We start from the raw sequence: 27890 nt of genomic DNA, 5'->3' as shown, positions 1-27890 counted from the left end.
GGCCACGCACGCGCTCACACCCGGACAAGCCGGCGTCAAGAACTGTCACCTCTGAACGGAGGTAACTCGCGGAATTGGTGGGAACGCTGAACGAATTACTCAGCGGATCTCGCGGCTAACTATCTCTCGTCATTTGTCTCGGTGCATTTCAGTTTCGTTCGACGTTCCCACAGGTAGCGAAATTTGTCCATCGCTTTAAATGCCCATGACGAGTGCGACTTGCGCAAAACCAAGCTTGGACGCGAGAAGGGTGCTGGGGATGGGTACGGGGGAGAGACCTGCGACGGTTGTGCCACTGTAGTGGATCGTGACTTCTCAAACATTTGAAGATACAAATGACTTCGAAAATATACAGCGATAAGGCACGGGTGAGATCGTCATTTATCTTCCGTGACACGTCGCACGTGGCACCAGCGTCGAGCAGACTAACGACAGTTTTGCGTCTAGCAACACTTACCTCTAGTCATTCCGAACACGTAAACATGAAATGAAGTGGTTGCCATCGGCGCAATAGGTCGACGAAGACGCAGACATTTCAGAGAAATGATCAGACTCCGCCATGTAGCAACAAGTGCCAAGCTCAAGCCAAACAATTTGTTCGCGATGCCGAACCTGTATGGCGAACGGTATAAATAATCAAACAAATACCAACGACAGCGTGGGTGAAGCCTCGCGTCCCTTTGGATGTGGCTTCCACCCTCCCCGTTTGCGGCCCCCAATAGGAAGTACAAATCACGAGAAGGGAGCTACAAACTGTTAACTGCAGAAAACCCATATTTGGGGCGAGCATAATATTTCCCTTCTCTTCAAAGATTTTTAGAGGTATCACCACTTCTTTGGAATCCCATGTTAATAGCTTCTGGTGTGGCTCGTAAATTCGTTCCCGACTAAAATTCGAAATGTGTGTTCATTCTCTGTAAGGTATTTCCTATTCATTGCAACCCAAAACCAATCTAACGTCTGTAAGACTTGACTTGCAGAATCACGCCACCAAAAACTTGAAGCAGGGTACCCAGGCCACTTAAAATCGATTGTGTTTCCATGGCACGACAGAACTGTGCCGGAAGATCTCCGAGAACAGCGGATCGCCTGTCCTCACCATCGGAGTGCGGCGTTATTAGCGCTCCGTGAGCGCGGTCGGCTGCCGTGGCGCTGCCAAGGTGTGGCTGATGGCATCCATCAATGATAGCTTATTCTGACGGCGCGGGTTTTTCCTCCGCATGCTTCATCTTTTCTGTGATGCAATATCTATGGCACCGTCGTTGGCTCGGAACGTGACGCGCAACGAAACACGGGATGATACCGGACCACTTCCAGAGACATCTAGCGATGCTGTCACACATCACTGTTTCTAAGCCTTCCTGGAAGACGGCGCCGCTACAGAAGGAAACTGGGACATCAGTGAAAAACGATCCCTGTATTATCAGTTTTTTTATTTGTTTGTTTTGCCTATCTTACGATGCATGCACCTGCCATGTTCAGCGATGTCACACTCTGCCAACAAAGTCGTAAAAGGAGAGCCATAACAGGGCTAGTAACGGACCGGGGCCCACATACTCGCTGTGCAGGACAGCGGGGCACCGCTGACGTCCGTCGTTACCTCACGTCGTCACAACTTTCTCTGTCGGCTGACGAGTTCGAATCAATATTAAGCACGGCGGTAGCAGATACAACCAAGGCCTTTTGAACACTACCTGCATTGCAATCACCGGAGCCAGCGGACTTCCTCTCAGAGGTTTGTGGCGCGAATGGTACTCTGCTTCATCTGTTTTGAGGACTGCACCATTAGCGTCGAAGAACAGACGCAACAAAGCTCGCCATCTCAGCACATTGTTGCAAAGTATGTCGATGCAATCAGCCCCATCAGTCGGCCATGTTACAAGGCCGTGCCCAAAACAACAAATATGGTGCATTACTCAGGTGTCACTCTCAAAACTTCAGGAGTGGATCCTTGTCCTACACCATTGCTCATCAAGCCTACAGCCCTTGGTTCACCTCCAACACTGCAGTGAAACTTACAGACACAAGCGCCCTGTCAACGGAAGGCACGATTCTTCATATCTTCTCGTAATGCTACGCGCGTTCCGTCCAGGGGTGTCTCGTTATGCCAAGCTATTCGCATGACTAGCTTGGCATGATGACTATTCGCTTGACTAGTTTGCCATCCATGTCTACACACTATGATGTTGCAGTGTGCCCGAAAGTAGCGTCATTAGCGAATTAGGAGCGAAGACGTACTCTTTCCAATCTCCGCCACTGCTTGGGTGCACCCGAAGGTCAGCACACTACCGACCGTAGCGCCTTGGTAATATTAGGCGGTTGCAAGATCCTCCTTTATCGGTGATTGCTTAACTACGGGGCTCAATCCAACGGATCATTAAGGACACCATCCATGCGCAATGCATGAATATTGTGCATTTTGAAAGACTGACGGACTGGACGAATGGTCAGACATTATACTTCAAGCTCGCAGGGCGAGTGGTGCACGCTGAGGGGACACTTCATTGTCGATTAAAATCAGAATTTCAGCACCACAGCTAATAGGGAAGCGTAGGCCACAAAGCAACTGAAGAATACAATCACCCTGCTACGGCTGTAAGCCTCTCAACAGTTCCTACCTACTACTGCAAAACAAGAAACAAAGCTCGCTCCCGCCCTCGTTCTCGCTCTCCCCCTGAAAAGCTGACGCTGGCGATGCTGGCGTCCGGGGTAACGCGGCGTCCACCTGCGATAACTGGCCGCGAGCATCGCAGTTGGCATGGAACAAGCCAAATCAATGCCGGATGCACCAGAGAACGGCGGACGCTGTCCGAACAGAAGCCCCTGTCCTGCCACCATCAAACAGCGTGACCTCGCGTGACCTGACTGGGGCCGGGTCACGGATGATCTCCCATGTCCCCGCCCTACCGGGCAGGGTGAGCTCGCGTGACCTGGTCGGCGTCGGGTCACAGGGCGGCTGCCTGAGACCGGCACAGTGACGGGGACCACAGGACCACACAAGACCGGACATCCGCCGCGCTCTCCTCACCGCGGCTCCTATCTACCTCACCGGAAGCTGGCCGCAGCCGCCGCGCATGAGTCAGTCTCCCAGCCGTCCTGGCGCGCCAGCTCGTCCGAGCACCTGCGCAAACTCGACCGATGGGTCCCCGTGCGGAGCTCGGCTCGGTGGCGGCCCTCCCGCGATGGCCGCGGCGTCACGGCGCGCCCACCGCTCCGCTCAAACTCGGGGCTCTAAAACGGACATTGCTGGCCGAGAGAGCTCTGACCAAACCGAGCCAAACAAGACCAGGGTGTGTCGCGTTCCCCAGCGAGCACAGGCCGTCGTGCAAAGAGCGTCGTATCCGGGAGCGGGGGGGGGGGGGGGGGCACGCTACCGCGCTGGAACGGCGTCCAATGCCCGAAGCCCGACTAGTTCGTAAGTGCCCCGCGAACGTGCGTGCTGGAAAGCCTGAGTATGGCTTCTCGCGCCCCAGAAGATGACGTCGGTTCTAGCACGCTGCGGTGGGCAGGATAGAGCCCTGGTATCAGGCTGGTCTGTCAGGCGGTCCAGACTAACAGCAATAATGCCTGGCGTGTCAAAGCGGCTGTACTTTTGTGCCGAATACACCTGTGAGTAATGCATGTTTTCAAACCTTCACTTCTGATCTAGCCGGATGAAAAGTCATCCAGTGGGTTTACTTTTAAATGGTTTGACGCGCTGCAAGCGCAGAGTTTCCTCACAGTGATAAGTCCGTCAGCGTGGTCACCACATGCCACGCGAGATGTGTAAACGGTACTCATAAGCGGTACGGTGCAAACACAGACAGGGCGACCGAACCTTATACGCGCCCTCGAGATGATAACAGTATGTGCTGCGTTTGCGGCATACTGCAAACGCAGTATTGCACCTACATATACCTGCAGTTGTGTGCATCGTCCCCTGTCCTTACGTTCTGTTCTCGTCCCGTGTTATTCGTAAGCTTTCTGGCCAGTATGAAGTGACGTGGGTACCAGAAAGTGCGTACATGGAGAACATGGAGAATCTTATATAGCCTGCACTATGTAGAATCATAAATACATTTTTGTTTGTGTATCAATCAACCCTCAACAAATGCCACTAGAACACGCAGTAATAGCAGCCCCCCCCCCCCCCCTCCCCTCCTCCACACACACAGGAACAAGCCTGCAGTGTCGGCAGGCCAGCGGTTCCACGGGCCCTGGCCGGGCGCCGACCCAGCTGGATTCAGTCAGCGGGCGCCGGTCCCGAGCCCTGGCGCGATTGGGACGCTGGTCCTGAACCCTGGCGCGGTTGGGGCGCCGATCCCGAGCCCTGGCGCGGTTGGGGCGCCGGTCCCGAGCCCTGGCGCGGTTGGGGCGCCGGTCCCGAACCCTGGCGCGGTTGGGGCGCCGGTCCCGAGCCCCGGCGCGGTTGGGGCGCCGGTCCCGAGCCCTGGCGCGGTTGGGGCGCCGGTCCCGAGCCCTGGCGCAGTTGGGGCGCCGGTCCCGAGCCCCGGTGCGGTTGGGGCGCCGGTCCCGAGCCCTGGCGCGGTTGGGGCGCCAGTCCCAAACCCTGGCGCGAGTGGGGCGCCGGTCCCGACCCCTGGCGCGGTTGGAGCGCCCCGTCCCGAGCCCCGGCGCGGTTGGAGCGCCCGTCCCGAGCCCCGGCGCGGTTGGGGCGCCGGTCCCGAGCCCTGGCGCGGTTGGAGCGCCGGTCCCGAGCCCTGGCGCGGTTGGGGCGCCGCGGGCACTCACCGTTGTTCTGCTCCGGGTCGAAGACACGACTCTGTGACAGCGAGAAGCGGCGTGTCGCCTTGTTGAAGAGGCCCACAGTCGGTCCGCCTGCCGACAGAGCGGGAAGGTCCCTATCGTCAGGAGGCACCGCGGCGCACACCACGCGAGCGGCGCCGCCCTCATCAGCCAACAGGGCAGGCGTCTGCGCCGTTCGCTCACGACCAAGCGGCCACGATGGTGATTGTTCCTGATGTTTTACGGAGCGCCGCAAGCAGTGCCGCAGTTTTACAGCCGCCCATTTACATATGCATGCGCATATGTGCAGTGCGTAAGCACAGTTGACACATCACGGAAGACAATCTCAGGCATGTTCTGCGCTCTGCGCATACCACCATCCGCATGTATCCTGCATTCTGGACATTTCTGGCCAGCTAGGCGTAAGCCACGCGCAAACGCAAACATTAACTTGTCACTACCGTCGCTGTTTCGCCTGAAGCGTTAAATTCCTTGATCTATGACATCAGGCCTGGCACCGTGGGTGGACAGCTCGCACCAGGGCGCACGTCAGCGTCACAACGGCAACCCCAGCCCGGGGGTGCGAGGGTCTCGCCAGTGGCACCACCTCATCACCAGTCCCCGCCCTATGGCAGCTTTCCTGCCGTCACTTTCGTCCTACACGGCGTGCTCAGGGGCACTCTGAGATCTTAATCTGACAATGCGGGAGACAACGTTGAACAGCTCTTGGAAGCCCGCATCACATGAACACTAGTGGACATGGACCCACGCGGCCGGTGGTACGCCAGGTCAGTTCAAAGGGGTGAGGTAAGCTGTTGAACTGTACCGTGTGGCTTTATCAAGAACTTAACAAGCCACATTGGTGGTATGAGCAGGGTAAGAAAGGCCTCTCAAGATGTGAGACGGGTACACAAGCGTTTAAATCGCGAGATCTTCAATAGGTGACATCTGGCCAAAAATGACGAGACCTAATCTCGCAAAAGCCACCTAAAATGCACTTCATAAGAACACTAGAAATGACCTTCATAGTGATATAAAGAAAAAAAGTCTACAAAACTACTTTGGAGGGCATTTACTGCGAAGAATGTACGTCATTTGTCGCTTTTGAATCAAATATCATCAGCATGAACCTGCAAAGGCCAGGGGGAGATATATCAGGAACTATCAAGGTCAATGATTTTAAAATTTTCATAAGAGGCGGAAAAATGAAACAACTATCTGTTTGTTTTCATTCCCTGCGATAAATATGTCATGTCTGTTGCTTTGAGCAAAAACTCAGCAACACGAACTTGAAGCATGTCAGAGATCGGAGCATCGAGAAGGTAGGACACTTTCAAATTGCATAAGAGGTATAAAAATGATGTAAACCCGGGTTCCCAAAGTTCCAGCACCGTGCTGAAACAATTCAAAGGCATCAAGGAAAAACCTAAGGTCCAGCCTCTCAGCACCACCCCCTCCCCCTCACAGGGCGAGGGTTAACACCGCGAGCTCGTGGCCACTCGGGGTGTCACGTTCCCTCAAGGGCCAGCGTCGTTTCCCACCCGCACTCAGTCGGCACACGACTGGGCCTTACCGCGCTTACTCATCATAAGATACCGTAACACGTGTTCACTCGCCGGACCCAGCCAGGAATGACAATCGATATTACTGATGCAATGAACATCTGGTCGATATTTCATCATGTGATAAGCTCAAAACCTGATGCACCTGCTGCTATACCTCACCGAAACAAGGTATAAGCATATTACTGTTCCTCAGCCATAAAAGACTTTGGACTGGTTTTTAAAGCATGTTCTCAAGCAGACTGATTAATCTTCGACGAGTAATCTAGATGAGTGAATGAGATCTGACAACTCCGATCTCTCCTATCGGTACAGTATCTCACAACCGGTTTACCTTAGCCCTGCAGTAAACGAAAAGCAGCAACAATATTTCACCCACCTTGAGGCGAACATTCAAGGTCAACGGCGGCAACTCTCACGCGAGAGCTCGGTCAACAGCTCTCTTAAGTCCCGTACCCGGTACCCACGTCGTGAATCTAACAACACTGCTCAGGCCAGGCAAACACCGTCACAAAAGACCCCAGCCATTTGACAAACAGAGATCCATACACTCACACCACGTTAGCTAGCATTTGCCTTTTTAAGTCAACGACGCGCTGCTTTCGGCAGGTAGGCTCCAGGATATGCGTTCACCATAGAGTGAGTAGCAGGCTTCCTCTCTCTGTACCAAGCTCCAGTTCTCGCCACCAGTCTCCCTCCATAGGACCCAGCTCCACCAGCCGCGGCGGCCGGTGGCCTCACGTTTGCTCAGGTCGCCCTCCGCCATGCCCCGTCCCACCAGGCGCAGTGGCCGATGCCCCCACGTTTGCTCAGATCGCCCTCGGCCATGCCACGTCCCACCAGGCGCAGTGGCCGATGCCCCCACGCTTGCTCAGGTCGCCCTCCGCCATGCCCCCGTCCCACCCGCCGCGGGGGCTGGTGTCCTCATGTTTGCTCAGGTCGCCCTCCGCCATGCCCCCGTCCCACCCGCCGCGGGGGCTGGTGTCCTCACGTTTGCTCAGGTTGCCCTCCGCCATGCCCCCGCCCCACCCGCCGCGGTGGCCGGCGCCCTTACGTTTGCTCAGGTCGCCCTCCGCCATGCCCCCACCCCACCAGCAGCGGCGGCCGGCGTCCTTACGTTTGCTCAGGTCGCCCTCCGCTTCTCGCGGTATGTGCTCGGCCAGGTCAGTCAGCGAGCCCTCGCCGGGCCGGAACGGCCTGCGACAGCCGGCGCCGGATCGCTTCAGCTCATGGCCGCGCGTCAGCCTGCCAGCGAGAGCGCTGTCCGTGGCGGCAGCCGCCAGGTCCGCACCGACGGCCGCCAGGTCAGCACCGACGGCCGCCAAGGTCAGCACCGACGGCCGCCAGGTCAGCCGACGTCGCCAGGGTTAGCACCGACGGCCGCAGGTTAGCACCGACAGCCGCAGGTTGGCACCGACGGCCGCCAGGTCAGCACCGACGGCCGCCAGGTCAGCACCGACGGTCGCCAGGTTAGCACCGACGGCCGCAGGTTAGCACCGACAGCCGCAGGTTAGCACCGACGGCCGCCAGGTCAGCACCGACAGCTGCCAGGTCATGACCGACGGCCACCAGGTCAGGACCGACTGCAAATTTGAAACGAAGGTAACACAAGACATTATGCAAAATGTGTCATGCCTACCACACTGCCAGAAAGACACCTGAGAGAGAACTAGTCCCAAAATAACACACAAGGCAATGCACAAGTGTTATGTGGAGATCCTTGCAGGATTGCTGACAAAGTGAGCCAGGGGTCCATTGGCCAGGCATCAGATGTTATTTCCAGTGTTGATTGAGGTAAGCTACATGCATGTAAAGACAGTGTCTTATGTCCAAATTATGCAGTCTTTGCCCAGATGTGGCCCTATGTTATACTCAGCTCATCTTGTGCCATTTGGGGCTTCTTGGATGTCCTGAGCATATACCGTGCACTCCCCAAATTATGAAGAGCTGCATGCTCCTAATACCAGCATATTCCCTGACACATTCATCTTCAGTATCCATCCACCTTCTCATATACCATGGCATGAATTTGGTGGGCATAGTTCATATCATGGGTTTGGCCAAACCTAGGGTTAATAATGTCCTGCTTTCATTGCATGTTATCATGCACTAGATGTAAATATTTCTCACACTGTCATAATGCTTGAGGTGTGTGCACATAGTAACCCCAAGACGCATGCACCCAGGCCCCACTTACTAAATGTATGGCATGCATTCATATGAGCGTGTTCATGGCAAAAAGAAATCCAGGTACACATAAAATGGAAAATAAATAAATAATCTATTGTTCTATGACAAGCAAGATATTTCAAATTGCTAAATTTGATTTTCAGTAACATTTTTCAGTTACCTTCCCCCCCCCCCCTCATGTGAAGTTCTGTGTACAACTTGCATGTCACAATCCAAACCAGTTTTGCTGGGTTTGTTAAACAAATAATTTCTGAGCTTATGGCTGGTTATTTTTGAGTGTTGACCATAGCTTACACATTGACTTCAGCCTTATGTCACAAAATGGAGAGACCTCAATAGACATGAGAGGACTTATTGTCTGGCTTATGAAACAACAAAAAACAGTGAGGGATGCTTGCACTAAACTAATCTGTGCAAAGTGGTTAACAGTTAGTAGTCATGATCCGCATCATCAAAGGATTTAATGACTGACTAAAATAACTTCCATCAGTATTGATAGCCCCATGCATTCTGCCCTTAAGTGGATGCATCAAACTGTGGCCGGATGATATGTTGCATCAAATGTTGCTTGTTATTGGATTTCTGTCATGCCTAATACTTTGGCCAGCAGCCATGACATGTGCTTTCTATGCTCACTTAATATTGCTTAGCTTACAATAGTGATTTGCCCAAAAATGATGTCCAGTTATAAGCTATTACACAAGAATACTATTTGCACATTGTTTCTCCCTTTTGTACCCTAACCAAGTACCACCACCACCTCTTCTGACACAAATGCACAGGATCAGCTGCACTTGTAACTGCACTAACATAATGTAAACACTGCCATGGCGATGGCATAGGTGCACAATGCGGCCAATACCATTCCCATAGAGATCAAATGGTAGCATTTATATCAGGATGCCAGAAATACTACCTTACCCCAAGTTTGTTTTAACCTTTTGGTACAAGCAAACCTAGCCTAGACATTCCAGGGGGCCATCAGTGAATTGTACCCAACATGTCCTGATAATGGTTACCAAGATGAGGCTAGATATCACAGCCTGTGCTGCTTGTAGGCCCAATGCCAATCATTGTTCTCATCATGGTCAAATGATGAAAGGATGATTGACATGTTAAGGCTGGTCAATATACAATCATCAACTTTTACAGAATTACCTAGCATAGGGAGGGCAATGGTACAGTGGCAGCTTCCATATTCATAAAATTATAAGCACCAGCTAATTTACACAGTTGTGCTGCTCATGACCTAGTTCTGATGATTGCTTGCATGCATACCAAATGGAAGCACCCCTGATGGCTTAGTTCCTTGACATCAACAGAGAAGGCTTTAGACTGATACATTTGCTTATCACCTGCTCTTGTAAGCTATCTACCATCCTATCTGGCATAAAGACCAATAACCCTCATGGAGATCTTTAGAAGGCATTATTTCGCTATCCAGCAGGTTATCTGAGAACTCAATAAACATGTCAATTGATACTGGTGTTTTAAAACACATTAACTGCAGTTGCCTTCTGGTGTTAAAAGATGCAGGTTTATGGTAGAATGTATGACAATCAGGAAAATAGTGAATGACTTATAGGTTTATAACTGTCATGAATGACTTTGCATCATAGAAATACTTATTCACAAGTTAGTTATACCTAGTTATTGTTTGCAAAATATATTGCTTCCTACTTAATAATTATTTATAGAATCCCTAATTTTGTGGTACAGTTAACTCCTTAGTTTGTGACCAAAATGCAGCCCACTAAGTTAATTATTGGTTTGGCTATTTACTGCATCAATTTGTGAATGGCCAGTGTACCACACAGTTTGCAGTGAAACAACACTGCAAATGCATTGGCCATCCATTTTGATAGGTACATTAATAACAATATTGTTTTATAGATAACAGCTAGCAAAATCATCAGTGTCTTTTAATCTGCTGCAGTTTCAAAAAGAGTTCAGTTCATAAATTGATTCACCCATTCCTATCACAGCAATTTTTCTACCTTCCCTTAAAACAAGAAAAGGGTTGATGAACATTGATTCCCAAAATAGTACAAGCCATCCACCCTAAGAAGTCCTTGACATTAGAGTAGCAAAAATCAGTCCCAGACAAATTTTTACATCAGTTTTCAAACCAGCACCAGGCCTCACCTCTTTTTCAGGGAGATCCATTTCACACGACAGCCAAATCAAGATCATAACTGGGCAGTTACAAGCCACAACACTACACCACACCACTTGTTTCCTGCAACACAATTTTAGCACATTTCACCAGATGTGTTTAAAACTGATGCAACATTGGAATCACGGAACCCGCACCGGACATTCAGGCACAAGGAGAGAAACATGGTGAAGTGCGCCATACTTCGCTGGCTGGAACAGCGCCATTCTGTTTCAAGCTTGTAAAGCAATCACTAGCATCTTACCCCACTGCACGCAGTTCAAAGCTGCTTCTGAGAAATAAGCACACACTTGCCTCCAGCCAACGCCATGTACAGGCAAGATCAACTGCTGATAAAATGGTAACGCGTGGCCGTTTATCCCCGTCCTCGACTCGGTTTCCGTTCCCAACGCATAGTTCAAGTTGCTATCGCTATCGGCTGCTATCGGCGTCTTATCGCGTCGTCGCGTCATGACGTCTCATACTCACCAAAATTGCCGAAATAGTAGTGCTGGTCAGAGCGTAGTGGTGGCCAGGTCCATCTTACTTTTCTGTCGTGGTGGTTGAGCAAACCGAGATTACTAACTACCGATGAACTGCTTCAATGGTGTGATCTTTGTCCACACCCTAAACTGGCCATAATTTTTCATCAGAAATGTATCTGGATGATTCATGGTTATCAACCTTAAAGAAGATTTAAAGGTTCTGCTCTAGGCAACCTTGAAACTGGAATAAATGCAATTTCGCTAACACATAAGCGTATTGCTCACATCTTTTGAGTTCATAAAACTCGGAACAGTTATCTTCATGCCTGTAGGTATCTCTAGAATCGTTGGAGACGTCTACTCCGCAACGTCTGCATGACCTTGAATTTCGATCTGCTATAACTTTGTCTTATAAAGCGTGCCAGCCTTATGTTTTTGGTCATGTCAATTAGAATATCAAGATCTGTTCGCATGTCGATTTCCAGAAGTTCGCTGAATGCGTTCATTTTTCAAATCATTATATATTATATGCCGAACTGCACTGAACCTCGTCTAATGCGGCGTCTCGGTCTTACGTATTTTGCTCACGTAATTAGGAGGTCAATCTCTAGAGCGCGTAACATTTCATGCCAAACAAGGATCCGGTGACTTATTTTTGGATACAAAGGTAAATCTGCGCCTGGTACTAATTTGACGGAGGTAATCTATACTTCTGATGCACATTGTAGAGCACGGCGTTAGTGGCGCACTTGGTGTTTACATTTGGTGGTGCTACTCATTAGGCAGCCTCGTGCTACGCACTTCGGGGATTGTCAGGGAATTCCCTGGGTCGTTTCAAGCCGCGCGTCTACTGGTGTTAGGGTGAGCCACCGAGGTTTGACGGGATTGGAGTGCGTACTCTGATCATCTGAACTAAGCGCACGGTACTTTTGGGTTGTTTGCTAAGTGGGTTGCCCTACACTTGTTAACATTGGTTCATTGCAGTTCCCGAGGGGGGGGGGGGGGGCGGCGCCTCGGACTGCTAGGTGGACAGGCCAGCGATTGCCAGGATGCTTGATTTTCGTTGAAAATCTTTGGAGTGTGCCCCAATGTGGAAGCCTGCATATGTTTTTCCCTGTGTCATCCAGTATGTTTTGGGTGTGATCATGCCCATAGATATAATACTAGGTTGCAAATATGCGTGATGCACAGAACATGTCCTGCTTAGCAGCAACATTGCTGCAACGATTTGCAGGACAGGCATGTGGAAGATGTGGGTACTGAGAGTTTAGTGCCTGGTTTCATCAATTTCAGCAAGTAGCCAAAGATTGAAAGGATTATGATATTGCAAAGGTGAATTCAGACTGTAGCTTCCTCCAAGTGGTTTTTGCTTTTACTCAAGAATAGTATTAAAAATAATTTTACTTTGGTCTAGCTTCAGTTAAAGTGCATGCAGGAATAACATTTAAGTTATCAGTGTTATATGTCCTGGGCAGTGGATGAATTTGTTTTGCAAATGCTACCACATAATGCATCAGTAATGTGTTCAAATCTGCAGTAGGTGGTAATAAAATTATGGGTGTCTCTGTATAAAGAGCAGCCACAGATCAGCCACTTTTAAGGAATAGTACTCACAATCCTGTCCAACATATGTTTGCTGCTGATCTGTTTATTTCCAGAATGCCTTTTCCCATTGACTGTGTTTATGTTTCTCACTGCTGATCTGTTTATTCCTAGAGTTTTGATCATGTAAAAACAGTATGTTTTTTATCCTGTGGTTATTGTTATAAGACAGTATAGCCAGACATGGATACCTCATATTACAAAAGGGCATTGTATAAAAGCTGTCTTCTTTATGGCAGCAAATATTATGGATAATCAAGAAACAGGTATATTTATGCTTTTGCCATCAAGCTTTAATAAAACATTAGGTGCAGGAACTCCAGAGATATGATAATCATGATTTGCCAGCATCATTGCTATAATGGTGTAAGCTGCCTGCAATTCCTCCTTGGAAGTGCTTTTTAAAGAAAGTGGGAAAAGCACCAGAATTTAACCTAACCCAACCTAACCTTACCTTACCTTACCTAACCTAATCTAACCTAACCTCAACTCACCTCATCTCACCTAACCTCACCTCACCTCACCTCACCTCACCTCACCTCACCTCACCTCACCTCACCTCACCTCACCTAGCCTGACATGCCATACCTGACCTGACCTGACCTGATCTGACCTGACCTGACCTAACCTAACCTAACCTAACCTAACCTAACCTAACCTAATCTGTCCTGGCCTAACCTTACCTAACAACTGTCACTGTCCTGACCAACCTCCCTACATAGTCCTCTGCAACCCATGTCTTTTTAGCATCTGTGCCACCAGTGTGATGGAACAGTATTTGACCTACATCTGCTGTCATTATTGTACTTACTTAAGTTAAAGGTGAGGTGATAGGTGCAGTAGAAATCACCCTGTTTTATCATCATTCAGATATCTGATACCTTAAAAACATACATTGATGAACAATTTAACATTACACTATGGATGATTTGTACCAGTGTCCCAATATGGACAACAACCCATAAAACTTTGTAGTATAGTATGGTGTAGCTTCAGCAAGCAAATGTCTACATAATCTTTGGCCCAAGGTTTTTCTTTCATGGGGTGGCCATGCATCCCTGTCTTGTTATGATTATATGAATAATGCACCAGGGTTGGCCTTGCCCAGCTTCCTTTAGCATATACCTTATTTAATTTGGGTGACCAGTTGCATATAGTCAGATATGTTTATGCTGGTCATTAGAGATATCTGGTGAATTTGTGCCACTGGCTAGATATTTCATGTTTTAGCATATGTTGACTGCATATGCATGAATGTGTTTTTCATTTTCAGGAAGCCTAGCTGTCCACAATGGGAAACATCCACACTGTTGGGCCGAATGAAGCCCTCATAGTGTCAGGTATGTTATTTCACATTTTGAATGGAATTTATTGGATCACAGCCGACAAACAACAATCTGCCCTTGTAAAGTGTGACACTATCCTGTCTGGTGGACTGAACGACTGGACTGGGTCATGTTAAGCTTTCAGCCATGTACATGGCACAAAGCAAATTTTCCCCCTGGACTCCTTGAGTCTGAACCAGGCTGCTCAAAATGTAAGTCTAGCTCTCATAGGCAGGACTAAGAAGGCATGTGTTTGTGTGTCTGATCTTATATTTACACACTGCTGAAGATGTGTGAGACCAGTGTATTCCCAACATCCATCAGCAGCAGCTGAGGCTCAGCCTATGACCCACTGAGCCAGTCCTGATCAAAATAATCAGCCCTGAAGTGGGCCCATTTATCATCCATTAAGAAGTCAGCCTGCCTTGTCTTTTTGGCACAAAGAGTGTGCCCAACACCTGTGGCAAACATGATCAGGACATGGTTAGCCTGTACACCAACATGCCAACATGTTGGTGAACTTCAAGCCTGACAGGCAAATGTGTGATGCCTGGCATGCCAACATATCAAGCTGGATCTATCATGCGAGACAGGATTGGAATGATGCAATGCTGCAGGAAAGGAGAGACATCCCAAATGACAGCATCGTGCAGCTACTGACATTTTGTATCACCACAGCACTGTTCCAGCCAGGGATGGGGACTGGGACAAAGCCATATCTTTGGCCTCAAAGTGGGATCTGCAGCCAAGGCCATGACATGGATTGAATGTTGGTGCTGAAGCCAGTGGCTTTGAATTTGGGAACAGTGAAGCAGAAACCAGTGGTTTCATACTTTTTTAATGTGAACCTGAGTGCAAAGCTGGTCACTTTAATCCTTGTACATGCGAAGCCACCGCCAGCAGCGTCGTGATTAGGAAGTGCCAAGCCAAAGCCAAGTCACCATCAGTTCAGCATCACGAGGCCGACGATGAAAACGAATCTGTTGAACAGATTTTTTGCAGCCGATGCCATTTTTACATCTGCTTGAACTGTATTAGATCATAGAACACCACAGGGTTGTCCGAGTTGTTGAGACAAGGCGTTAGCATTACAAATGGAGAGTTTGTCGGGCTGCCGTACTCGTGGCCTATGTTAGGATGCATCGATAACGTTTCAGACAGGTCGTTCCCAGGCGATCGTCGCGTATGAACCAGTTATTAGAATGACTGGCTGCTTTTGGCTTTCAGCCATGTGGCGTCGCTTCTCTGTGTGTGTGTGTGCGCGTCACTGCCTTGAAAGGTTGTGTGGTATATTTTGGTAATGGGACAGGTCGGCTGTTTTTGCGAAGTGAGTCCTCTCCTGCTGCGAAAATTCAACAAGACTAAGCTGATACATTATAAGTGCGCATGTAGGCAAAGCCGGGTTCAAAGTTCAGAACTTGTTCGAAGTCCAAGCCGAAGCCGAAGCAGCTATCCAATGGTCACGTGCCGGAAGCCGAAGCCATCCATGGAAATGGCTCTGAAGCCGAAGCCAAATCCTAAACTTTTGGATAAAAACTGGGAATCTGTGAAGCCAAGGCAGGCTTCTTCCCCACGCCATGCCTCTGGCGTTGACTTGGAGTTTGAAGCCAAGACAATGCCATGAGCTGAATGGTGATGCTGAAGCCAGTGGCTTTGAAGCTGGGAACAGCGAGTGCAAGTAATCCCAGCTAAACGGTTAATGCCGCCAAGAAACCGGGAGAATGACCATATGATCATATTTGTCACGGGGGGCTGCCAACATCGACATGGAATATTTCGAAGGCATAGCGATGTGGACTGTGCCACTCCAGCCATCAGTGTGGCTGTGGTACACCGACGACACAATCGTCCACTGGCAGCACCGAGGAGACGTAACAACATCCTTCGACCACATCAGCAGTTGGTGGCATCCATCTAGCTCGATATGGAGCGTGAGCATAGCAAGCTGCCGTTCTTCGGCGTACAAGTCGAGAGAACCGACAACAGGCTGAGGGCACCGGTGTACCGGAAACCAGCCGCAACCTGTCGTTCCTGGGCCTCCAGTCACGCTTCACGGACTGTCAAGGATGGTGCAGCTAGGAGGGGAGAGATCAACCATCTGAGCGAGATGGGCCTCGGGAGTGGACATCACGTAGGCTTCATACACCGGAAGCCTAAAGAGCGTGCTATACGAGCAGGGTAGCCAAAGGAAAACCAATAGCAACGGAAGAATAACATTACAACTAGGGTTTGTCGTAGAAAGTCAGAATGTGTGGCATACTTATGGACGACATCCGTAAAGAACCGGTTCGGGATTAGAGCAGTTGTCCCGTGTGTTTTGTGCTGTGTTTGTAGATTGAGTGTCACGCCGTGTTGCGCGCAGTGGGTATAAAAGGGTTCGAAAATGCTTCGCGTAACATACTAGCACGTATTATGTATGACATATGTTCATTTGCCAAATGCTGGCAAGGCAAGTATGTTTCAACATCATGAGCTGAGACGGCATTTTCGTGCAATCTCATTAGCCCGGACCAAGTGCAAGGCACAAGTAAAACAGGTGGAATGGTTGATTCAGCCAGCAGTGTGCGGTGCCAATGATTTCGACTTTGACTCATCAGGTGCGTGCACAAAACTTTTCATAAATGACTTTCATTTTAAAAATGCCCATTCTTATTCAAAATAATCGACAAAATTCATTGCGAGTTTTTACTGAGTGCAAGGAAAAGCTGTGCGGACTCCGTCGAAAAGCAGCAAACCAAATTAGTTGAGTCCTGTGTGTCGCTGTTTGACATTGGTGACCCAGTGGGGCAAATGCCATTGGACAAGTGACAGTGGAACAAAAGGACGGCATCTTTTGTGCGGATGTCGGTGACGGCCTGGAGAGTCTGTTTTCAGGGTGTTTAAGAATGCTCTGATGCGTAGTGCGCAGGACGTTCTGTTGACCATGTCTCGCCGGCTTTCACAGGAGGGTGGTGTGGCTCCCAACAGAAGAGGACCATTGTCGGCGGCTGGGCGTGGGCGTGGTGGGCGGTCACAGACGTGCAGTCGCTGAGTCTGGAGGTGAGCTCACACCAAGGACAGGCCAGGTTTGCAGTAATGTGCCCCGACCATTAATGTCCAAATCAAAATTTGCATTCTGATCCTGGTTCTTGCTAGTTCTCTTAGGTCAGTTCAGTATTATAACGTGATTCTTGATGGGTCTCTGATTTGGTTCCAAACCGGTCCCTGGGCTCTTCGTGGATCCAAGACCAGGAACTGGTTCCCAGGAAGAAATCCAAGAAGGAACCAGACACGTGTTTGCTAGCGCGGCATGAGTGTTGCGTCGAAGCGGCAACTCATGCAGTGCATCTCTGTTTCTTTTGCCCTGTTTCACTGTTCCTTTATGCTCGCAGTTGACCGTGGTTGTAATATCTAGGCATACCGACGAGCAAATTAGGAAAATCGTTCCAGAATGCATTACTTGTTCAAACGGAGGCTTCTACAATTCTAGGGGCTGCACTGTTACGCGCGGTCTGAAGCAAGGTTTAGCTATGGGCAGACTATCTTTTCACTTGGCTGCGTTTGAATTATTAGCGACCAGTGACCTGTATGCCCCTGACGCCTCCTCCTATGACGGGCACTGATTGTCAGTGATTGTTGTGCCCCTGACGCCCCCTCCTGTATCGGACACCCACTGCCAGTGACCGGTGTGCCCTTGACGCCCCTCCTGCGACGGACACTGATTACCAGTGACGGGTGTGCCCCTGACGCCCCCTCCTGTGACGGACACTGACTGCCAGTGGCGGGTGTGCCCCTGACGCCCCCTGCTGTGACGGGCACTGACTGCCAGTGACGGGTGTGCCCCTGACGCCCCTGCTGTGACGGACACTGACTGCCAGTGGCGGGTGTGCCTCTGACGCCCCATGCTGTGACGGGCACTACCAGTGACAGGTGTGCCCCTGACGCCCCCTGCTTTGACGCGCACTGACTGCCAGTGACGGGTGTGCACCTGACGTCCCCTGCTGTGACAGACACTGACTGCCAGTGACGGGTGTGCCCCTGACTCCCCCTCCTGTTGACGGGCACTGACTGCCAGTGACGGATGTGCCCCTGACGCCCCCTGCTGTGACGGACAGTGACTGCCAGTGGTGGCTGTGCCCCTGACTGGCACGGGCACTGTGACGGGCATTGACTGCCAGTGACGGGTGTGCCCCTGACGCCCCCTCCTGTGACGGGCACTGGCTGCCAGTGACCGGAGCGCCCCCTTCGCAGACGATGACGCTCAACCCGATATGCGAGCATGTGGAGACGGCCCAGGGCGTGCCCCTGACCGTCACCGGCGTGGCCCAGTGCAAGATCATCAAGCAGGACGAGATATTGAAGACGGCCTCCGAGCAGTTCCTAGGCAAGACCGTGCACGACATCCAGCTGACCATCCTGCAGACGCTCGAGGGACACCTCCGCGCAATCCTCGGTGAGGGCGCGCCATTCTCGGACGCTGGCTCGGTGGTCAGACGTAGCTCTACTAAGAGGGCCTCAGGCGTGCCGTCAGCTGTGTTTTGGTGCCGTCGAAATTTGGTCGCATGACCCGGATAACTTGTGAATATGATGTGACCATAGAACCTAGTGACTACTACTGCGAAATTTGGTCGCCTGAGTTATTTGATAGCGTGTCACTCATCGCGCGTGAAGTCCCTGATCTTTACAGTACCACTGAGATGGCAAGGCAGTGTCTTTTTTTGTAATTGTAACAACTGCTTGCACGCTTGCCTGTTGTGCGGTCTGTAAAAAGGAGACATTTGTCTGGCCGATGTTTTGCAGTTGGATGCATGCCCCTAGCTGCTCTGGGTGCCAAGATATGGCTGAAAACATGAAAACCGGCCGAAAACGTTGGTTGTGTGCGCGTGATATGTGGCATCTGCGACCGTGCGGCTGGCACCAGGCTATAACCCCTTCATTCCGTGTTCCCTTTTATATGCATGTAATATGCATTCTTATGCTTTCTATTCCCTTTCACATGCATGCCACTCCCAAGTCGCTGCGTGTCTGGGAGGCCGAGATAGGGCACAAAGCGTAGAAATGCGTCAAAGGCGGCGCATCCATCTTGCCTGCTCGCGTGTGCCTGTCACGTGGCCGTCCGACCGCACACTTGGGACCGCGCGATATTCGGTTCAGTGGCCTATCGCAGCATGCCAGTGCCGTGCTCCGTGCTCTGGGTGTCGAGATGTGGCGTAAAACGTAAGTCCGTCGAAATTGGCGGCGTGCATATTCACAGCCAGTGTGCGTGTTACACCCGGCACACGCGACAGCACAGTGAGCACCATGCGATTGCCGGTTCGCTGGCCTATCGAAGGGTGCCACTCCCGCGCTGCTCCAACTGCTGTCGATGTCGAGATGTCGGCGTGAAATGGCGTAATCGGTCGGCAGCGGTGAAATAGTGCAGCCAGTCACGTGCGCAGATGGCCGTCAGACCTGCAAAACACGCCAGCGGCTGTCGGAAGCGTCATTATTTTTTCCAGTATAACAAAGTTATGAGAGCTCGCTCATTGGCTGTACGGCTCAACCACTAAAGTGATGATCGCGCGGACGAGCCCATTTCCCACAAATGAGGGGAGTTTGGAGGCGATGTCTTGGCGACTGTTATCCGGTCCTATCACGTCTTTCTTCGCCAACGGGGAGCCATCGACGGCGTTTTCATTTGGCGTGGGAGATGTTAAGACTCGCAGCGTACCCAGTCTCGAACAACAACAAGCTCGCTCACTTCATGCAGGTTCCCTTGAGCGTCATAACCCTCCGCAATTTTGGGATTTGTCAGCATTTTGGGTGAAGTAGGTCATGCAGAGGTTGCTGGATATCTGGTTGGCGACCTGATACTACCCGAGCTATATGTGTCTTCAAAGGTCGGCAATGGAGGCCAGGGAGGGTATTACAAGCCTCCGTGCGCCAACGCTTGCCGTTTTAATGAGTCCCATGTTCATATCGATGGCGCTTGCATCAAACCCACTTCAGACGGTGCGGTTAATTTACGATATCCACGGACGAGTCCGCGCCTCTGGCAGGAACTATGCACGCATGTATATATGCACGCGAATGAGCGAGCTCTTTTGGATCAAGTAGGACTCGTTTCTGTTCTTCTGCGGGTAGGTCGACAATTAAATTGTTTTGTTTTGTTTTATGTCAGGACGCGGTAAACGGCATGATGATTTAAATGTAACCGAAGAATTGATGCGTAAGTCATAAGACTTCAACCGGGGCACATCTCCCAAACGTAGAAGCAAAACCGGAGATAGCTGCCGGACATCACGTGCTAATAGCGGGTCTCCGCCACGGCGCCGGCCGCCGCTGCCGCCACCTCATGCCGCGGTTTGAACGCTTTGGTATTGTGGTCCTGGAAGCACTCCGTGAGCACTCGACCGTCGTCGGTGGTGTTCATTCTGTGCATTGGTATGTGTTTGGTGTGGGTGCTCGAAATTGATCGAACCGGGGACCCAATAGTCGTGTCGTGCTGAAAGAAATTTCTACTGCGAGGTATCGAAAAAGTGGGCAAAAGAGGGCGAAATGATTAATTGTTTCACACCAGTGACCACAGACACAGTGAGGACTTTATGTAGTGTTGTGGGGATTGGCTTGTCTGTATGCGCGCGGCCAGTCACACGTGGCCAGACCCGCCTCTTCGAAATACGGTGCGGCTTCTTATCACACCTCGACACTTTTGAATATAGTTCAGACCATTGTCATCGCCTAGTTTATAAGCATTTACTCAAGGTTTCCGCCAGTTGGCTCTCCTACCGCCGTCAGCTGGCATGGAGTCCTGATAAGGAGTGGATGATGGTTGGCTTTATGCCACGTCATAGTCCGAATCGTTTCCTTGCTTTTGCTGGAATTTGAACAAGGGTTTTCTAATACAGTTCAGTGTTCTACCAACTGAGATAACTGAAAAGGAGTTATCCTCTTCTTGTCCTTCCCGGTCAGTTCAGCTGTTAGAACGCTGGACTCTCGATCAGAAGATGTTTTGAATGCCAGCAATGCCAAGAACAGAATTGGGCTGATGACGGCTGGAGGATTAACTGGCCGAAACGTGTAAATGCTAATACACCAGGCGAGGACAATGGTCCGACCAGTACTAACTCCGTGGTGCTAACGTCTCGTCTCGATCCTTCTGTAAGATAACTGCGAATGGGGCTGGGATCCTTACCTTCCCCGTCGTAAAGCCCGGTAGTCCTCCCCCCCACCCCCCCCCCCCCCCCACCCCCACCCCCACCCCGTTTCAAACTCTGGCTACGCCCGTGAGGTGAGTGGATGGTAAGATGCGTCCAATTCCTGCATTCTAATATACGCTTGGCAGTTTGCCTCGTAATCTGGCCGCAATGGCACGCGGTCGGCGATGGCTTGTGAGTAGCGCGATGTATGTTTGATGGCTATGATGAGTGTGTTAAATACGAGGTTCATGTAGAGTTGCACGCATGTAAAGCTTCTACCAAAGACGTGGACTCGTGCGTGGATATCGTGAATTAAACCGCACCGTTCGAGGTGGGTTTGATGCAACCCCCGTCGGCATGAACATGGGAATCATTGAAACGGCGAGCGTTGGCGTTGGCGTAGTGCGGGTAGTGTCAGGTCACGAACCAGATACCCATCAATCTCTGTGTGACCTACTACGCCCAAAATGTTGGTAAATCGCAAAATTACGAAGGTACATGCCACTTAAGGGTACTGAATTAAAAATTATGGAATGAGCGAGCTTGTTATTATTTGAAATAGGGTACACTGAGAGCCTCAGGACCCCCGATGCCAAATGAAAACGCCGCCAAATGACCCCCGCCGGCGAAGAGAGATGTCAAAGGGCCGGTCGGAAATCGGTGAAACACCGCCTAAAAAAGAATCCGATATGTGCAAATGGACTTGGTAGTGGTTGAACCGCACAGTTATTGAGCGAGCTCTCATAGCTGCCTAGTACTGGGAAAAATTGCGATGCCTTGCGGCCTGCTTCACCTGGACTTCCCGGGCTTAGGTGGCGGAACGGTTAAAGCCGCTGCACTTAATGCCCGCTGCAGGAATCTGTCCTCGTCCCCGGTTTCCAGTAGGAGCGGCAACGCCAGTGCTTCCGGCCGTGGCGCGCGTCGATAGTGTCTGACAATTCCCCGTTACCGGCGGCCAGGGACGCTGACCGTGGAGGAGATCTTCAAGGACCGAGACCAGTTCGCGGCGCTGGTGCGCGAGGTGGCCGCGCCCGACGTCGGCCGCATGGGCATCGAGATTCTCAGCTTCACCATCAAGGACGTGTACGACACCGTCGAGTACCTGTCGTCGCTGGGCCGCACGCGGACGGCGGCCGTGAAGCGCGACGCCAACACGGGCGTGGCCATGGCCAGCAGGGACGCCGGCATCCGGGTCAGTCAGTGCCCCCCCCCCCCCCCACACACACACCCCGTCGTCACGCTCCGGCTTGGCGGTGACCTTTAGTTAATGGTAAGGCGGAACGGATTGTCAAGCTGGAGCTGCCTCGGTGCGCCGTTAGTTATATACTTGCTGGACATCCCGGTGCATTCATCAATGACTACGGCTTAAAGCGCCCGTCGTTTCTCAGCTTGGCCGTGACCATTAGTTCATGGATAGGCGGAACGCATTGTCAAGCTGGAGCTGTCTCGGTGCGCCGTTAGCTATATGCCTGCTGGACATTCTGGTGCATTCAGCAATGACTACGGCTTAAAGCGCCCGTCGTTTTTAGCGACGTGCTTAGGGCAAGGTCCAGGGAGAGGACATTGTAGGGAAGAGTTTAGGAAAGGACATTTGCTTGCGCTTGGCATGCGTGCATGAATGCAGACGGTTGGGAACGTTAAGCGTTGGCGTCACGCGGTGACCCAGCGCGACGCGGGGTGATGACCGGAGCGGGCCGGTTTGCAGGAGGCCGAGTGTGAGCGGGCCGCCATGGACGTCAAGTACAGCACCGACACCAAGATCGAGGACAACACCAAGTCGTTCAAGCTGCAGAAGGCCCAGTTTGACCGCGAGGTCAACACAGCGGTGCGTAGTTCCGTTAGTGTGACATAATTTTGAAGAGTCTGGGCCGTTGGTTGACACACGTGGGCACCGTGTCGCCTCATGATTCTGTAAATGAGCGGGTTTCCTTGGATCAGACTCGTTCGTGCGCCCCAACCAGCTGGTCCATAGTGCAATGTCCAATGAACAGATAAACAGGGATTTCCATGTTTAGATGTCCGTCATTGCACGTAGGCGATGTATACCTATGTATGTGAAGCGATGCGCTATTGCTGGTGGCTGCCGCTGGCGGCTGGCGGGGAAAGTCTCGGCGGATGGCTGGCGCGGCGCGTGGCCGGCAGCGAGGCGCGCGGGGCGGTGACGTGTCCGCCTGTGTTGCCCTCAGCGCGCCGAGGCCCAGCTCGCCTACGAGCTGCAGGAGGCCAAGGAGAAGCAGAAGATACGGAACGAGGAGATCGCCATCGACATCATCGAGCGCAAGAAGCAGATCGAGGTACGACGGCCGGCGGTCGGCGCGGCCTCCGCCTGGCTCTGCGCCGACTAGTCCGCCTCGCTGTGGATACGGTGCGGTGGACGTCACGCCACGCTCCGCACCGCGGCACTCTGAGATGGCGGCCGTCTGTTCCGCCGCTGGAGATCCGAGAGGCCCCGGCTGCTGTTGGCCCGGACTCCTTCGATCTCGGACGAGAGGCCCCTGAGAGGGCTCTCCTCTCCCAGGGACTGATCTAGTGCGCGATGAAGCGCCACATTCGATGTCCGGTGCGCCCCATGTCGCCGACACAGTGCTCGTGGTTACTTAGGTGACGTGAACGGATCGATGGCTTGAGCGATCACTTCTGACAGCAGGCGCTCCGAATACGCACATCGCTCCTGAACGTTTCTACCGCCTCAGAGCATTGGCAACACATTTGGTATAATCTTGCATCTATGTGAATGATGATTTCCTTGCCGATAACCTCATGATTGTTCGAGATTTGGCATCACTCTAGCAAGCCGAGCCCCCGCAGATCCGAATGGATCGGAGGTCGCGGCCATGTGTCGGTTCTCGGTGCTGTCTGTGTATGCCCTCCCCGTGGATCTCTGGCGCCAGCCTGGCTCGCCGACGGGCCGCTGCTGTACGACACTCCTCGTCTGACCGCCGTGGCGCTCTCTGCCGCCGCCCAGGTGGAGGAGCAGGAGATACAGAGGAAGAACAAGGAGCTGATGGGCACAGTCAAGCTGCCAGCCGAGGCCGAGAGCTACAAACTGGAGGCGCTGGCCGAGGGAAAACGGTGAGCCGGCGACCAGTGACGTGGTGATGTGATGATACGGGCGAGATCTGTGCGAATGGGTTGTGTCGGAGCTAGCAAGGAATCTGTGTATGAGGCGAGGCTGCTGTCTGGAGGGAACCGTTGTGTTCGTAGCACTGATAAGCTGCTGTGCTTATCTAAGAGGCGATAGCTCAGTACTATTCCAGGCAGTTAAGCAAGTGTAAGCCTGTTGCCACCTTTCACATGGCAGGTGAGATGTAGTTGCCGCACCGTTTCAGCAACCATGTAGCGTGCAACGTCTCGCAAGTTAGAGTCCTCAACTGCGACGCAGTACCGTAACAAACGTCGGATCCCGGAGCGCGCTTCTAGACTGTACCGTCTCACGCGTCCGAGTCCATCCTCGGCTTTCGGACCACTCTGAACCGGGCGTTCAAGCGCCGCGTCCAGCTGCGCCGCCGTGCCGTCTCACGCGGTTCTGCCCGCCCTCAGCTTCCAGACTGTGGAGCTGGCCAGGGCGGAGGCGGAGAACATCAAGCTGGTGGGCACGTCCGAGGCAGTCTCCATTGAGGCTGTGGGCCGCGCCGACGCCGAGCGCATGCGCATGAAGGCAGCCGCCTACCGCCAGTACGGAGACGCCGCCATGGTCTCCATGGTGCTGGAGGCCCTGCCCAAGGTAGGCGCGCTCGGCCGGCGGCGGCTCCGGCGCTACTCGCGGTGTGAGGGGTCTTGGGCGTGTGGATGGCGTTGGCGGTGACGGGTAGCAGGGTGATGGGTGATGGACAGTGTAAGGTCGGGCTCCAGTGTTGTCGCGGTCAGTTGTCGCGGTGCTTCCGTGTGCGAGGCGATATCGCGTGACGTCATATCTCCGGACTGACCCATCGGGCGACCGGAGGCAGTGCCAGCGGCGCTTATCACGCGCCACCCCAACCCGCTGTTGATATATCCATGTGCGTGCGCCGTTTTTGGCACGGAGATGGGTCGCCCGGTTTGCGAAGCGTAAAGACGTGTTGCCAAGCTGGGTGTGCCGTAGCTGAATATTTTGTACGTGGTTGGCCGCCGGCTCATGCCGACGGTATGGGACAGGCCTCACGTGCTCCAGTGGGTCGTATTACCTCGCGTGCTTCATTGGGTCGCCTTGCGTCGCGTGCTCCAGCGGGTCGCTTTGTCTCGTGTGCTCCAGTGGGTCGCCTTGTGTGGCGTGGTCCAGTGGGTCACCTTGCGTCGCGTGTTCCAGTGGGTTGCCTTGCGTCGGGTGCCCCAGTGGGTCACCTTGTCTCTCCTGCTCCAGTAGGCCGCCTTGCCTCGCGTGCTCCAATGGGCCACCTTGCCCCGCGTGCTCCAGTGGGCCGCCTTGCCTCGTGTGATCCAGTGGGTCGCCTTGCGTCGGGTGCTCCAGTGGGTCACTTTGCCTCGCTTGCTCCAGTGGGTCGCCTTGCCTCGCGTGCTCCAGTGGGTCACCTTGCCTCGCGTGCTCCAGTGGGTCGCCTTGCCTTGCCACCGCTTCACCTGCTCGGTGTCCGGTACACACTACACACATCTACCGAGTTGCATTGCAAATTTACTGCTGCAGTCAAACAGGGTTCTTTCTACGTTATCCGGTGGTCAAAGGAGTGAAGTTGACCCTCCAGCATGCGACGTTGCCTCTTCTCGGTTCTTGAAAACGAAGAAATTAATCGACTTGCCGATGCCTCGAACCACGGCCGCAGTTGGCTCCCCCAGCACTGGAAAAAGGCTAATGGGAAAGGGTTGTAAGCACGGAGCATGGATGGGTGGCGGCGAGAGGGGATGCTACATCGGTAGAAAGAGTGGCGTTACTGGAGCCGCTCGCATGGGCTTACATGGCTGGGCGGTGGCGTGTCAGTCTCTGCTCCTTCTTCTCTGCTGTAGGGCCCGACGTCTTCCTGGTTTTCCGCTGCTCGTTGGCCAACTCCCGTTCCTCCCCGTCGCTGCTCGTTTGCCAGCTCTCTTTCTCCGCTTGCCTGCGTGGCCGCCTCGCCGCACGTCCGCCATCCGTGTCGGCCTCCGTGCTCATGTGCCACTGATTTCCTCGTCCCCCGACACGTCCTCACCACCGATGCGACCGCCGCTCCTCCCCGCGCTGGGCTCCCACGACTGCTCCCCCCTATCTCGGTCCTTTCCTTTGCCCGGCGGTTACCGACACTGTCCTGACAACTGAGGGTGGGCTCTCCGCATTCGCCGCCTCAGACTATTTTGTTTTCCCCAATCAGGCCCGGTCGCCAGTTTTCTCGGTCAGACTCTGGTCTGGATTGGAAGCAGCTGCGCTGGGGTGGTGTTTGCGGTGTGGAGTGACGCAGAATTTGAACATCCTGGTCCTGACCACAGGACGCGCCGACCATTCAAAGCTACATATACCTGCACTTGATGCGAAAAAGTGGAACCGCGTTGCAAACGTTTTGCTACTCCAATGGCGATGCATTTGTGGACGGTGTCTTGTATCGATCCGGAAGGGCATCGCCTACCCTTCCGACGGAATTTGGTTCTTGCGACGATGGTCCATTTTCTAGTGCGTACTGTCCTACCACGTGTATTTAGTCAGCTTAAGTATATCGCCGTCCCTTGCTGTTTTCTTGAGACAGGCTGTGCTGATATTTCTGGTCGGCGATGGGGTGCGGCGGCGCTCATCTCCATCTCGCAGCGCTGATTCCCTTGCTGCCGCTCTGAGAAGTGGCTGTTTGTGACTGGTCTCTGACTCCGCGTCTCGCCGCGCTGACTGTGTTGGTGCTGCCCCGATGTGTGGCTGCTTCCGTGACTGGCCGCTTACTCCGCGTCTCGTCGCGCTGACTCTGTTGCCGCTGCTCCGATGTGTGGCTGCCTCCGTGACTGACCGCTGACTGTTGGTGCTGCTCCGATGTGTGGCTGCCTCCGTGACTGACCGCTGACTCCGCGTCTCGTCACGCTGACTCTGTGGCTGCTGCTCCGATGTGTGGCTGCCTCTGTGCCTGGTCGCTGACTCCGCGCCTCGCCGCGCAGATCGCGGCCGAGATCGCCGCGCCGCTCTCCAAGGTGGACGAGATGGTGCTGCTGGGCGGCGAGAGCCAGCTGACCTCGGAGCTGACGCGTCTCGTCGGCCAGGTGCCGCCGGCCGTCAGCGCCCTCACCGGGGTCGACCTCTCGAAGGTGGGTGGCGAGCGGCCTGACCTGACGCCAGTGACGAGGGCGCCAGCGTAGCGTCCTCACAAGGTGTACCGCTGACGGGCCCACTGTACGGCGCCTCGCCGGCGCAGGGGCCCAACTTCGAGCGGGCGAGTCACGCCGTGTTTGTGGCGACGGTCTGCCCGGTTGCCGGCCGGCCGTGCGCGGCCGGTCGTCCGGCGCCGGCCAGCGTGCTGACCGTCTGTCCTGCTTCCAGGTGCTGAGCCGCGTGCCGGGCGCCGAGGTCAAGGCGTAGGCGGCCGGACAGCTGGACAGCCGCCCGGCTGGGGTGGGCCGCGCCGCGGCCGCCGGCGCCGCCCAGCCGCACAGCCGCCCCTCGACCCCCGCTGGGGCCGCGCCGGCCAGGCGGGCCTCCGGCGCCGCGTCGGATGTGTGCGTGGCATCATGCGAGCTTGTCGGATGGGTGGAGACAATGCTGATGGTCCGTAAACGCTTCGGGCCTGCGCGCCGCTAAATGGTAGTCA

General features: G+C 53.1%; 1 protein-coding gene across 1 annotated transcript; it reads left to right on the top strand.

Annotated features, from left to right (window-relative positions):
• Positions 1-11903: 11903 nt before the first annotated feature.
• On the top strand, positions 11904-27661 carry LOC119090526 (flotillin-2-like). The gene is made up of 11 exons (XM_037213341.1): positions 11904-11978; positions 13993-14059; positions 16989-17083; positions 18275-18476; positions 22161-22393; positions 22907-23026; positions 23388-23495; positions 24167-24273; positions 24742-24925; positions 27244-27390; positions 27623-27661. Exons 2-11 carry the CDS (start codon positions 14011-14013, stop codon positions 27659-27661), a joined length of 1284 nt encoding a protein of 427 aa, XP_037069236.1. The 5' UTR covers positions 11904-11978; positions 13993-14010.
• Positions 27662-27890: the final 229 nt, after the last annotated feature.

This window comes from Pollicipes pollicipes, unplaced genomic scaffold (assembly GCF_011947565.3).
Source record: "Pollicipes pollicipes isolate AB1234 unplaced genomic scaffold, Ppol_2.1 Scaffold_3087;HRSCAF=3621_pilon_pilon_pilon, whole genome shotgun sequence".
Lineage (NCBI taxonomy): Eukaryota > Metazoa > Arthropoda > Thecostraca > Pollicipedomorpha > Pollicipedidae > Pollicipes > Pollicipes pollicipes.
This window is presented reverse-complemented; position numbering and strand designations above follow the sequence as displayed.

Coding starts and splice junctions, on each gene's coding strand:
- LOC119090526 (XM_037213341.1), top strand. CDS start 14,011: ATGGGAAACATCCACACTGTTGGGCCGAATGAAGCCCTCATAGTGTCA. Junction 14,060..16,988: donor TGAAGCCCTCATAGTGTCAG/GTATGTTATTTC, acceptor CGGCTTTCACAG/GAGGGTGGTGTGGCTCCCAA. Junction 24,274..24,741: donor GCGCTGGCCGAGGGAAAACG/GTGAGCCGGCGA, acceptor GCCCGCCCTCAG/CTTCCAGACTGTGGAGCTGG.